The sequence below is a fragment of the Doryrhamphus excisus genome, linkage group LG21, assembly GCF_037039965.1.
Source record: "Doryrhamphus excisus strain RoL-2023G ecotype Guam linkage group LG21, RoL_Dexc_Guam_v1.1, whole genome shotgun sequence".
NCBI classification, from domain to species: domain Eukaryota; kingdom Metazoa; phylum Chordata; class Actinopteri; order Syngnathiformes; family Syngnathidae; genus Doryrhamphus; species Doryrhamphus excisus.
This window is the reverse complement of record NC_136377.1, coordinates 13123279-13136481: the sequence shown is the minus strand read 5'-3', so window position 1 is coordinate 13136481 and position 13203 is coordinate 13123279. Positions and strand designations below refer to the sequence as shown.

The 13203-nt window shown below is 45.2% G+C and overlaps 1 protein-coding gene and 1 pseudogene across 2 annotated transcripts; both read right to left on the bottom strand.

The window, feature by feature from the left end:
* Positions 1-169: 169 nt before the first annotated feature.
* Positions 170-5177, bottom strand: LOC131138039 (ATP-sensitive inward rectifier potassium channel 1 pseudogene; annotated as a pseudogene). The gene is made up of 2 exons (XR_013625202.1): positions 4689-5177; positions 170-2883 (listed from the first exon to the last, which is right to left on the bottom strand). The product of XR_013625202.1 is annotated as an ATP-sensitive inward rectifier potassium channel 1 pseudogene (transcript).
* A 1078-nt stretch (positions 5178-6255) lies between these two features.
* On the bottom strand, positions 6256-12912 carry foxred1 (FAD-dependent oxidoreductase domain containing 1). Its single transcript, XM_058086587.2, has 11 exons — positions 12190-12912; positions 11823-12043; positions 11109-11219; positions 10923-11041; positions 10761-10855; positions 10368-10469; positions 10219-10295; positions 9990-10150; positions 9150-9279; positions 8968-9072; positions 6256-8052 (listed from the first exon to the last, which is right to left on the bottom strand). The coding sequence occupies exons 1-11, from the start codon at positions 12344-12346 to the stop codon at positions 7798-7800; spliced, it is 1533 nt and encodes a 510-aa protein (XP_057942570.2). The 5' UTR covers positions 12347-12912; the 3' UTR covers positions 6256-7797.
* Positions 12913-13203: the final 291 nt, after the last annotated feature.

Here is a 13203-nt window from a genome sequence, read left to right as displayed (position 1 = left end):
TGTTTTGCAAGCTAATAGGATGCTAATTGTGATTTAAAAAATACAAGTCACTCACTTTTTTGCAGCGGATTCCTAAAAATACCAGGTCTTTGACTCGTGTTGTTTTTGCAACAAATACAAAGCATCGGTTTCCAACTTGTGGGCCGGGAGCCATCCCACGGTTGTTTCTTTACTGGCCCACAGCACAATCTAAAAATTGAATTTTTAAACTTTTTAACATTTTAAAACAGCACAAATGAAACAATTTGTAATATTACAAGCATAAAGTTTGGAGGTCTTGGATGTCGTTGTTATGCAGATATAGACCAAGTAACATTTAAAGACATCAGAGACGTCTTTTGTTCTCTGGCCGAGCAGCTCTGCACTATTTCATTATTGAGGCTGCTGGTTAAGTCAAAGCAGAGCTGGGGCGCCCTCTAGTGGCCAGTTGTCAACACGTGCCCCGCTATCACGCTTAGTCGTGTTACAATGCCCTCTAGTGGCCAGTTGTCAACACGTCCCCCGCTATCAAAATGATAGCCGTGTTACAATGCCCTCTAGTGGCCACTCGTGTTATTTATGTAGTACTTTAGCCACTTTAATGACCAAAAATCGAATCAAGCTTCATAAAAAACATAAAATAAGCGAGACTTTATTGTGGAAATCGATGTTTGCAAAAAAAAAATGGTTGCATTTAGCAGATCAGTCAGGATGACTTAAGTGTTTAATGACTAAGTGCTAAAATTATTATTTTATATTTGAACCTCCCCCACTATGTAGTTTTTCATTAAAACAGGCTCAGAGCTTAATCTCCTACTGTGCCAAACACCACTTGAACCCCTTTTTTCATTTTAATGCACACTTGGCTCAGAATCCTTCCCAACGTCCAAAGTCCAACCATCAGGAATTTGCTGGTCAGATGAGCTTTTTGTTACCGCTACAGACAAGTGTGACGATAGCCATAGAACCTGTAAAACAATCCAAAAGCTGTAAACAACCTGGCTGCTCAGCACAGAATGGCTGAGGCAAGTGTACTACACTAGACTAGAACTTTTTCACGCTTGACAATGCTTCATGTAGGCCAACGATGCGTAACATTTGCTTAAATATGCATTTTTGACTAATAATAGGCCGCCCACGATAACTGAATTTCTACAAAGTAGGATTCAATGTAATTATGGCTTTCTAAATATAGATTATTATTATTATTATTGGAACCAAACGGATGAAATAACAGCTTTCCATTCCTATTATTCTTTGTTTACATCGCATTGTGCGGCCGATGGGACCTCTTCCTGGAGATAAAAGACAGCCGCTGCTAGCGAGCTAACTAGTTAGCCTCTCCAAACAGTGTTTCAAACAGTTCAAAGAATTCACCACTTCCACACAAGTTGAGAGGGTCCTTTCAGCCATGGTACGTCGGCCCGGCCTCCATGCAGTGTGACAGGTAACGTAGTCTAGGATCGTGTATCATAACGTTACTGATCCTAGTGACCATCACAAGAATTCCTACTGGAGTAGTGGGATTTAGTAAGGCTCCGACAGGGATTCTATTTGTATCTGCTTACCTTCTTTTTACACTTCTAAGATTTTTTTTTTAAGTGCGATGCATTTCCACGCAAGTAGTAGGTCTAATAGTAATCCTTCATCGTCAAAGATGGGTGTTTTTTTTTTTTTATTTCAACAGTGCTTCTTTTTACACTTGCATGCTGTCCAGTTTCCCCCAGGAAGAGATGATTCCAGAGAAGGATGCCGTCACGGCGGCGCCTCACATCTTGGTGACGTCCACGGCGTTGTGAATGTCAATGACGTGGAAGCCCAGGTTGTCGATGCCCATCTTCTGCTGGTTCTTCTGACCGTCCTTCACGTGGTGGTTCCGGTTGCCCTCGAAGCACTGGGCGCAGTGCGGCGTGCCCACCCGCACGCTTTTGGAGAAGTTGGAGAAGTCCACGCTGTACTTGCCGGTCTTGGTGCGGGAGATGATGGGCAGGAAGTTGTGTCCCCACTGAATCTCCTGCGGGATGAAGGAGGTCCGCACCTGGCAGGAGGAGCTGGTGGACTCGGCGATGCCATCCAGGAAGACCACCAGCTCAAAGTCCTGCTGGGGGAGCGTGTCGGCCGACAGCTCGTAGAAGGGGCTGGAGCGGTTGATGACGTGGTAGAGGGTCAAAGGACAAACGAAGAACAGGTTGTCCTTCCCGGCGTCCACCATGAAGTTGATGTCCAGCTGGTCCAGGATGAAGGTTTCTCCGTCGGGCGTGGTGGTGGTCCTCAGCAGCTTGCCGTAGATCTGGCTGCTGATGAGGAGAGTCTTGCGGAGGTTGGCCACGCGGATCAGGAGGCAGAGCTTCCCTTTCATGAGGCAGATGACGGCCATGTCGCTGAAGCTCACCGTCTTGGCTCGACGCTTTGGAAGCGAGATCTTGGCCAGGATGACGCCGCACATGAAGCTGTTGATGAACACGCCCACCACCGACTGCAGGACGATGACGGCCACCGTGCCGGGGCACTGCCCCGTCAGGGCCCGGCCGCCGTAGCCGATGGTGGTCTGCGTCTCCAGCGAGTAGAGGAAGGCCGTGGTCAGGCTGTTGACGTTGGCGATGCACGTGACGTGGCCGTCTGCGCCGGGCTGTCCTACCAGGTCACCGTTGCTCTTGGCGATCCAGTACCACAGCAGGCTGAAGATGAACCAGCTCCCGGTGAAGGACGCCACGAACAGGAGGAGCACGAAGCGCCAGCGGATCTCCACAAAGGTGGTCCAGAAGTCCACCAGGTAGGTGAAGTGGTTGTGGATGTTGCCGAACTCGATGTTGCAGCGCCCGTCTTTGGTGACCAGGCGGGTTTTGCGACCCTGGTGCCTGCTTGGCTGGATGTGACTGCGGAGCAGCTGGAACATTCTGGAACCTGGTGGGGAACACCGCATGAGTCCAAACAGCATTTTACTTTGAAAATCCTGGGACAAAAAATGGATTTCAGACCCATTGTCCCAAGTTTTGGGATGCCTCCAGGAACTGACCAATGGGCATACATGCTTCAGAATATCTATATACAGTACATGTGTATGTTTTATATACAGTACAGTACTCGTCTTCAATCATGCAAAAGTTTCACATAATGAGGTTTGCGCATTTGGAAGTGAGCCCTGAAAGAAGTTTGGGATGGTTCAAAACGCTCTGTATCGGAGGGCGTTGCCAAACTGTTCCTTTGTGATGTCACAGAGGGGTGACAGCATGCCCGTGGTCTTAGTGAGGATAAGCTGCAGAGAAAACGGATGATAGAACCTTGCATTGACATAAAACGCCCCAAAATTATTCTAATTAGGGATGTCTAATTATCGGTACGGCATGGTGGTAAAGTGGTTAGCCTGCAGGCCTCACAGCGAGGGGACCCAAGTTCAATTCCACCCTCGGCCATCTCTGTGTGGAGTTTGCATGTTCTCCCCGCGCATGCGTGGGTTTTCTCCGGGTACTCCGGTTTCCTCCCACATTCCAAAAACATGCTAGGTTAATTAGCGACTCCAAATTGTCCATAGGTATGAATGTAAGTGTGAATGGTTGTTTGTCTATATGTGCCCTGTGATTGGCTGGTCACCAGTCCAGGGTGTACCCCGCCTCTTGCTCAAAGACAGCTGGGATAGGCTCCAGCACCCCCGCGACCCTCATGAGGATAAGCAGTAGAAAATGAATGAACTTCCTTATATGGGCGTTCCCCGGTGCAAGCTGCTAGCTGTACAAACTCAGTGTGACCAATCACAGCGGAGTCGGTGTTGGTGTAATAAAGAGTTGGTGGAAATCCAAAGAATAGGTGTAGATTCTGGTAGATCTAGAAAGCTTTGTGTTCGGGTTATTGTGTGTAGCTGCTCTATAGGAGTCCACAACTCAATACAAAGGGCTGAAAAATGAGCATAATAGTTAGAACAAACATGAACTGAAGGCGCTAACTGCCATACTACAGTAGAAGGTTTCATGATTGCGATTCATTCTTGATTCTTTCATTAGCTTGAACATTCCTTCCATAGCTCATCACGATGGAATTATCATTCATCATATCAGTCATTCCATTATCATTACATGAATCAGACCAGGGTTCAATTCCACCCTCTGGGTTTTCTCCGGGTACTCCGGTTTCCTCCCACATTCCAAAAACATGCTAGGTTAATTATCAACTCCAAATTGTCCATAGGTATGAATGTGAGTGTGAATGGTTGTTTGTCTATATGTGCCCTGTGATTGGCTGGCCACCAGTCCAGGGTGTGCCCCGCCTCTCGCTCGAAGACAGCTGGGATAGGCTCCAGCACCCCCACGACCCTCGTGAGGAAAAAGCGGTAAAAAATGAATGAATGAATGAAAAGGTTAATACATCCAATTCATGAAATTAACTAACGTGGCGTTTGTGTACATACTGTAATCTATGATGTCGTCATTTTATTTGTGCATCGGTCTTTTCTATTTATTTCACAATGCAAAAACGTCTTTTTTTACAGTATTTTATGTGGAAAAAATATTACTGTTATCAAATATTTACTTTGAGTTGAAGACCAAAAGATGGAGTAGACGTTGGATTCATCTAAGATTCGTTGCTGACAATCGGAATGATTTTTTCAGGTGATCTCAGCGGTAAGGATGAATGATGAAGTGTATTTTCTATAGAATGTAATATATGGAATATGTAAAAGACACACGCTGAGGCTGAAATGGGGTTCCACGTACCTGAGTCCAGAGTCCTTCTGGTGGTGCGACTCTTTCCTCCTTGCACCAAAAGAGTTTAATCCACAGTGAAATGTCCTAATCCCAGCCACATGCCAACGTCTAGTGGCTGCATAGACCCACAGGGCAGAGACAGAGGTGGGGTTGGCGGGGTTGGCGGGGTTGGGGTGCGGGGGGTCCTCCTCCTCCTCCTCCTCCGTCATCACCACTACTAAAGAAGTTTTCCCTGGGTGTCATGGCTGCTGCTGCAGGTTCTTGTCATGATGGGCTGCAGGATTGGTGAGAAAGTCCCGGCTGCTATTGTTGTGTGGGTGGGTGGGCGTGGGGGCCACGAATGAGGGAACATTTGGGCCTCTCAAAAGAAATCCCTCAATTGCTTCTTTACCCTAAACCTCCTCCTTCCTCGTCCCTCCCCCTCTTCAAAGCTGCCTCGTATTTGCATCACAATGAAGGTGGCGGCCATATTGGAATGATGACATGATTACACCGTACCTGGGGGCATTGGGGGGCCACTGCAGAAACATTAAAAAAATCCAGCAAAAATGGTAAAACTAGACGTCATCAGCCCTGAGAAGTCTCTAGACTGAGAAGACGTCGGCCGAGGAGAAGAGGGGGGGGGGGCACCTGTGATACGTCAGAGATCTGCCGACATTTCTTAGCATAATAAAAGCCGGGCAGGGACAGTTAGCTGGACTCATTTGTTCTGACCTGTAAGTAAAGCCTATGTCTCTGCAAGTGTTAGGGGAAGACTTATGAGTCCGGAGCTCCGTGTAATCTGACTGGTCTGAGAGTAAACCATATACAGTAAAGTCTCGTTATATCGATATTCTCGGGAGTCGGAAAAAATATCGATATAACCGGACTATCCATATATCCGATCCTGCGCCGAACTGCATTAAAAGTGGGCGGATCTTTGATATGGCATGTAATTTTCTCCTTGAGTTCATGGATTGCGTATCTAGCATGCTTTTGTACTACAATACATTTTGTACTACAGTAAATAAAAATAAACTTACACTGTAGTGATTACCGGTTACCGGGACATAATTCATCCCGGAACTATCGATAGGGAAGGTGTTGCCACCCGGAGGGGTAGGCGCGAGGGACGGGTGTTTTCCGCTGTGTGTGCTGCACTCTGGTGGTGGAAGTGTGAAAAATAAAGTTGACTGGAAGCAGCCGTTCGCCGTGTTCTTTTTTGGTATTGAAATCCTTAAGCAAAGATTGATTTAAGCTGCTTTTGTATCGATATAAGCAGACCAAATTGGCTGGCGGGAGATGAAAAGGGCATCGTAGTAACCGGATTATCATAATAACCGGGTATCGTACTAACTGAGCTAATTATATCATAAAAAAGACTAGAAATTTGGCGGGAAATCAAAATAGTATCGTAATAAGTAGTAATTCGTTATAACCGATATCGATATAACGAGACTTTACTGTAACTGACAAGTTCGTTGTCATCTCTTGCCTCCACAGGAATCACTGACCTAAGAACAGGAGGTCCAATTCCAACAATTTGGCGCCCAACGTGGTTGGAGGGGGGAGTTGTGTTGTGTGGTTTGGTCCTACTTTAGGCTGCAGTTCGATGCTCTGGGCTTCCACTACAGGCGCGCCTCTACAGATAATAAGGTAAGCAGAAACCTGTTTATTCAAATTCTGCTATTGGTCAATAACAAATTTGGTGGAAACCTGGTAGCATTGTGTCTGTGTCTGAGAATATTATTACGCTAGCAGGTGTGTTGACATATTGTGTGTTTTGTGACATTATTGTGAAGTTTGGTCCGGGACCACTAAGGGTCGGCGTACCCAACTGGGTGGAGGGCCGTAAATGTAACGCTCCATTCGGGTCCAGTGAAGGGCAGTACACCGAGCGCGGTGACGGGAACGCTTCACTTGAACGCTTAACAATAGACAGGGTCTATTGCGCTAATTTTACTGGGTGGAGGGCCGTAAATGTAACGCTCCATTCCGGGTCCTGTGAAGGGCAGTACACCATTCCTTCTCCAGGAAAACTTCTGCTACTTTGTTGTAAAAGTTTGACCCCCTCTAAATGACAGGAGCGAGCTGCTGTTTTTAAGAAACTACACAAGACAAAGATCTTCTATATGACGGGATCTTTTTGCTGTTTTTGAGAACATACTGCCAAATACATTAGTCAAAGATCCTCTCTTATAAGGGATACTTGCAGTAGCATATAGATCTTCTAAATGACAGGAGCCCGCTGCTGTTTTTAAGAAACTATACAAGCCAAGGATCTTCTATATGACGGGATCTTTTGCTGTTTTTGAGAACATACTGCCAAAAAACTCTAGTCCAAGAATCTCTCCATGAGACTCCCAGTTGTTTTCAAGAACCTGCTGCCAAAAATGCTAACCAAAGATCCTCTATATGACAGCGGAACCCTGCTGTTTTTAAGAAGCGAGTCAAAAAAACGGCAGTCAAGGATCCTCTATATGACAGGACCACTTTGCTCAAACAGTTAGTCAAAGAGCCTATATTATAGAGGGTCTTTGTAGTAGCATAAAGCTACTCTGCCTACTGCTAAAAACAGGGATGCTCTGTTGTTTTTAAGAACTTATTACAAAAATGCTAGACAAAGATTGTCTACTACTGCAAAAACTCTAGTCAAAGATCCTCTATGTGACAGGACCACTCTGCTGTTTTTAAGGACCTACTGGCAAAAAAGGCTAGCCAAAGGTCCTCTATATAACAGAGTTGTGCTGTTCTTGGGAATCTGCTGTAAAAACGTTAGCTCTGAAGTGGATGGGCGGGCGTGATGTGATGCTGGGGTGTGATTGGGCCAGTTGAATATCCCTGTTGTTTTACGAGTTGTTGACGTAGTGACGCACGTCTTTAACTGGAGGCTTTTGGACGTCACCACATTGCTAAGCTACTTCCAACAACACCACCTCATCCCAAGAGCTTTTCTCCTTCACTGTGCTTGAAAAGTGCATCATGTGAACAAGAGACCATAAAAAGTGCAGCATGACGACTTGATAGGCATCAAAGTACTACCATCGTAGTACTACCATCATAGTACTACCAGGTATGGGACATGGCAAGGCTCCACTCTTTAAAAAGCAGCAATCATTGTCCAGACTGACACTGAAAGCTACACAATGTTCCTCTCCAACATGGGTTCCTGCGTCAGGATGCGCCTGAAGCCCAGGCCGTTCAGGTCCAAGGTCTGGAAGTTGCCGTCCAGGATGAGTTCGGACACGGCGCGGCCCACGGCAGGCGACTGCTGCAGACCGTGGCCACTGAAGCCCGTGGCGAAGTACATGTTGTTAATGAGCGGGTGCAGGCCCACAATGCCGTTCTGGTCTAAGGTGTTGTAGTCGTAGTAGCCCGCCCACGCACTGGTCACCTGGCGAAGGAGGAGGGGCTGAAATGGCTGAAATCCTTCATTTTGTAGATTATTTTTAGCCTTTCCATTGATTTCTATTATGCAAGGTGGCGGTTATCATCAATAACTAACCAGGGAGAGCAAATTGCATGAATTAATTTCATGTGCTTATGTGTTAGTGTACAATGTGTGATGAAACTTGACTTTGTGGATTATTTCCAGCCTTTCTATTCATTTCTTGAATGGAAGGTGGCTGTTATCCTAAATAATTATTTATTCATCATAAATAAATAAATATTACGTAGTGCGTAATGATGTGACACGTCTGTTGTGCATGTGAAAGAGTGTACCATGGACATTGATTTTGTAGATTATTTTTAGCCTTTCTATTCATTTCTATCATGCGAGGTGGTGGTTATCATCAATAACTAACCAGGGAGAGCAAATTGCATGAATTAATTTCATGTGCTTATGTGTTAGTGTACAATGTGTGATGAAATTTGACTTTGTGGATTATCTCCAGCCTTTCTATTCATTTCTTGAATGCAAGGTGGCTGTTATAATAAATAATTTATTCATCATAAATAAATATCATTGCGCATGGTCGATTGGAGCAATTGCATTCATTATATGCCACTGGATCGTGGGAATTGACTTTGTGGATTATTTTGAATCATTCTGTTTTATTTCAGGGGTCAATTCTTATTAATAACTGGAGGGAGGAGCAATCACATTAATTACAGCATAGAATACGTCTATGTTGTGCATTTGCTTGTGTGTGAGCTAGTGTACCGCCGGATTTTGTTGATTATTTCCATATTTTTTACTGTACACAATGGCTGTTAACTGGGGGGAGGTGCGAAGGCATTAATTGTGTTCCTGTGTGAGTTAGTTACAGAGTTAAGAGTAAAAAAAAAAAAAAGCTTATTTACTGACCTTCAGTTTTTCAAACGCAGGAACACGCTGCGCCAGGTTGGGCCAAATTTTGTCCTCAAAAAACTGATGGTCCACATCCAGACTGGCAATGTCTGGCTCCTCCTCCTGGGAACGTGAAGACTCATATTGACAGAAATTCTCTCATCTCATTTGAAATGAAAAGCAGCTTAAAACAGGCAAACCTCCTCCGGCGACATTCCAGCGATGTAGTTTCCTCCAAGCCCCTCCCTCCTGAAGTACACTCCAGAGTAGTCGACCAGGAAGGGCGTGTCCAGACCAGGACCGTCAGGACAGTGGACCACGTACACGAACCTGAACTCCATCAAAAGGACACCGCTTCCATGATCTTTCTGAGCTGTCCAGATCAGCTTTATTCTCAATGTTGTGATTGTTTGTCATTTTATGACGTTATTATTGTATAACACAACATAATTGTCATTATAACCACCAAAAATAAACATTGCAACAGGGTACACCCTGGACTGAATTAGAGCGCCCTGCTCCCCTTTACAGTCGCCTCCTGCAGCTGCCACTCCTACCAAGATGGAGGTCAATACCTCAAAACCAATGGGAAAAATCACCTCTGCTGTCCGTCATACAAACAGAATTTAAAAAGTAATATTAAGAAATAACCCCCCCCAACAAAAAAAAAACGCTGTGTTCCCATCAAAGGTGTCCTGTGTGCACTATGCTGGCCTGGCCTAACCTGGCCTAACCTGGCCTAACCTGGCCTAACCTGGCCTAACCTGGCCTAACCTGGCCTAACCTAGATCTTGGAGAGGGGGTGTGGTTGATCCCGTTGCTGGGTGTGATGCAGTCTTCTCAGAGCTGTGATTGGTTGTGACAAAAAAGGGGTGGAAGACCTTGAAAAAACCATGAATGTTCGTTTGGTCATTTGATGAGGTTTAGGCTCGTTAGACTGCAAGTACGTTAGACATAGTTGTTGAATACAAATGAAATCAAGGAGATCAGGAACCTCTGATCTAAAGCGCTTTCTTTGTTTTTTTTTTTGTTTTGTTTACCTTTTGCGGGGCTCAACAGGAAGCGGAATGGCAGCTATGGTGTCTTTGGGTCCAAATCCCAATCCTAGCATCTCAGCTAATTTAGCAGAAAAGGCTCCGGCTGCGTTCACCACAATGGCACATTCCACTGGCTGGTACTCCAGGCTGTTGGGCATCCGTACCTAACCACATTACCCTGATTTAGTTTCATGTACCTCATCAATGCATCTATCTATACGTACTTCCATACTTTCACAGATTTGATCCTCCTTATCTCCAAATGTGCACCCTCCTCTGTGGTCACCACATTTGAGGTGTGTTTAAATCCTGTGGAAAGACACGCTTTCATAAATGTTTTATTTATTTTTTACCATGTTCCTCTAAAGGGAAGATACTTACCGGTGACTTCTCCAGTACACTGGATGACACCCATGGACATGGCCTTCCTCCTGAAGGCGTTCAGCAGAGTCCAGGGGTCAAACCAGCCCTCGTTCTCCAGACCTGTACACATCCACACATTTAATACGTTGTCACTGTTTGCCAGCTCGCTTATCAATGTGTCACTGACTGTTAGCGTTTCATTGGTCAATGTTAGCAGCAGTGAGGATGTCTGCTTATAGTGTTGGCATATATTAGCAGCAGTTGAGCCATTTGCAAACCTGCATGAATGCTAGCATATTAGCACCGTGTTAGCCTGTGTCAGAAACTGCCGTTTGTTAGATTTGATGTTAGCATGGCAGCATCAGAGCAACACATGATATAAATATTAACTCCTCGTGTTGTTTTATTTACCATATGAGGCGAGCGCCACATCTTCTGTGTTAATCCACGGAAATTTCTCTTTGAGTTGTGTGGTGGAGAGAAGGCACACTTGGGCTCCAGCAGACCTAGAAAAACATAAAACGCCTGTTAAGCAATATTGGCATCACTTTGGGACTTGTCTTCAGAAATAACCTCTGGGTCTTGTAGTTCTCCTCCATGATGTGCGCCACCTTCTCGCTGGCCAGGAACAAATATCCTGATTGGTTGAACTGCAGGTCCACGGCGTCTTCATTCAACACTCCCAGATGGTCCTGAGAGGACACGTGGTTTTTCCTTTGTATCTTATCGTTTCAGTTGTTGTCTTTATTTTTGACCTACGTTGATGTTCCTTAGAAAGTCTGCAGATGCCATGGACAGGCAGATGTTCTCCAGCAGGGAAAACTGCTGCCGAATCCCTCCAGCGGATAACACTGTGGACGCCTGGGAGTACTGAGAGGAAGTACAAGGGGGACGCCGTTAATAGAGGCCCATCACACAAGGCAGGACATTTTTGGCAGAAAAGGGGCGATAGCTTCAGTTGAGCTTGGATGCAGTTCCATACTGTAGGAAAGCGTTGGATACCCAAGGAGTAGAATCCAATCTTATATCTCCATTTCCTTTAGGAAGCACTCTAGCAGCTACAGTATCTACAGTGATCTGTGCAGCAGAATATTTCACTTTACTGCCAAAAGCAAGTAAGAGATACAACAGGTAAATAAGTAAATAATTGTGCAATCTGGTTGTGATTTCTTTTCAATGTAGTCAGAAAAGGATGAAAACAATCTCTTGTATTTGGTAGTAACAGTAAAAGTAAAGGTCGACATTGAGTGAGCAGCCGGCTTTAGCTACGTGAAATGGTTTGGTCCACTACTAACTTCACAGCATGTTGCCAACAATGCTGCCAGTGCCTGTAAAGTAACGTGGGAGAAGGAACGAGACAAAAGGTGGCCAGGCTGTGGATCGTGGAAATGACCTCGTTAGCTTCATGTACACGATAAAATAAGCTAGCAAAGCGTTAGCACACTTTGGCGCCCGGACTCTGATTCCACTCACCGTGGTGTCCTTCTCCACTACCACAACACTGAGCCCTCCACGCCTCAGTTCCTTCCGCTTGAGCCAATAGGCGATGGACCAGCCCACCACGCCGCCTCCCACGATCACTATATCGGCCCTCTCCGGCGGGAGGTCGGGGTTGATCTCCATGGGGCTCCAGGAGCTCCCCGGCAGAGCGTCCGACACCTTCTTCCTCGTGGCGGCCAGTCTGGCCTGCAGATCTACAGCAAAAAATAGTCTCTCTTTTACTAAGACTCCCTTCTATGTTGAGAAAGTTTTTGTGTGTGATTTCTCCCCTAATAATATTCTAATGCTAAATCCCCGGTTCTCAGCGTGTAGCATCCGAATTGCACCTCTGGGCACCTACCTTTAATAAAGTCATTTCGCAGAGAGGTCCCTGACTTGAGGCTTCGTCTTGGCGTTATTACTCCATATGACCACCGATGCTCCAGTGTGACCCGTCTGAAGGCGAAGAGACCCCGGGCTGTCCGCACTTTAGCGTGGAATATGCGCCAAGTGGACATTGCTTTCGCCAGCTAGATCACAAGCAGAAGAACTTCTCCAGCGTGGGGAGATATTGCACATGCAGTCAACGTGTACAGTGACAGCCAGGGAAACACAACTCCTGCTATTACCTAAAACATGACAAATCATAGAAGGATTTCTTCAAAATAACAGTCCGTGTACTAGTCGTTCCTCCCTGTGTGCATGTTCTTGTTGAATGTGAACATTTTCAAAAGGCGCAGGAATTAATTTACAAAGCCTCAATACGTATTTTACCTTAGAGAGATGACTAATATTCAACCGCGTTTCCCAAACACCTATACACATACTTTAAAAAGTACCTTATTTTGAAAAGTCCTATGGGAACTCTTCTAGTACTTCCGTAAATTTCAGTTAGAAAGGTCATGTTGACTACTCTTGAGCAATTGGAGACGACATATATCTCCTGGATTTCAAAATGCTAAAATATATTTAAATGCCAAAAAGATAAGATGTTAGCCCCATCATGGCTTTTTATTGGCCAATTTAAATGTCACGATTTTAATTTCACGTCCCACACAAATCTAACTTTACTGTAAATACTGATTTATATTTGTGATTTTTATGTGGAAGAGGATATCAACAGAATAACAACAGTGTGGAAGGGAGGAAGTTGGCAAATTATCTGAAAACGCCTCAAAACATGCATTTAATGCAAATATATGGGGGTGAAATAGTGTACATAAGAGGAATGAATGGCAGTGCATGTTAGCATGTTATTACTACTGCGTCTCGGTTTGTATGCTCAAAATATCTGGCACTGGCAATGCCCCTAAAGATGCATATTAATATACTGTAGATACTGTGCCTGAAAAAGGCAATACACAAAAAGACCACG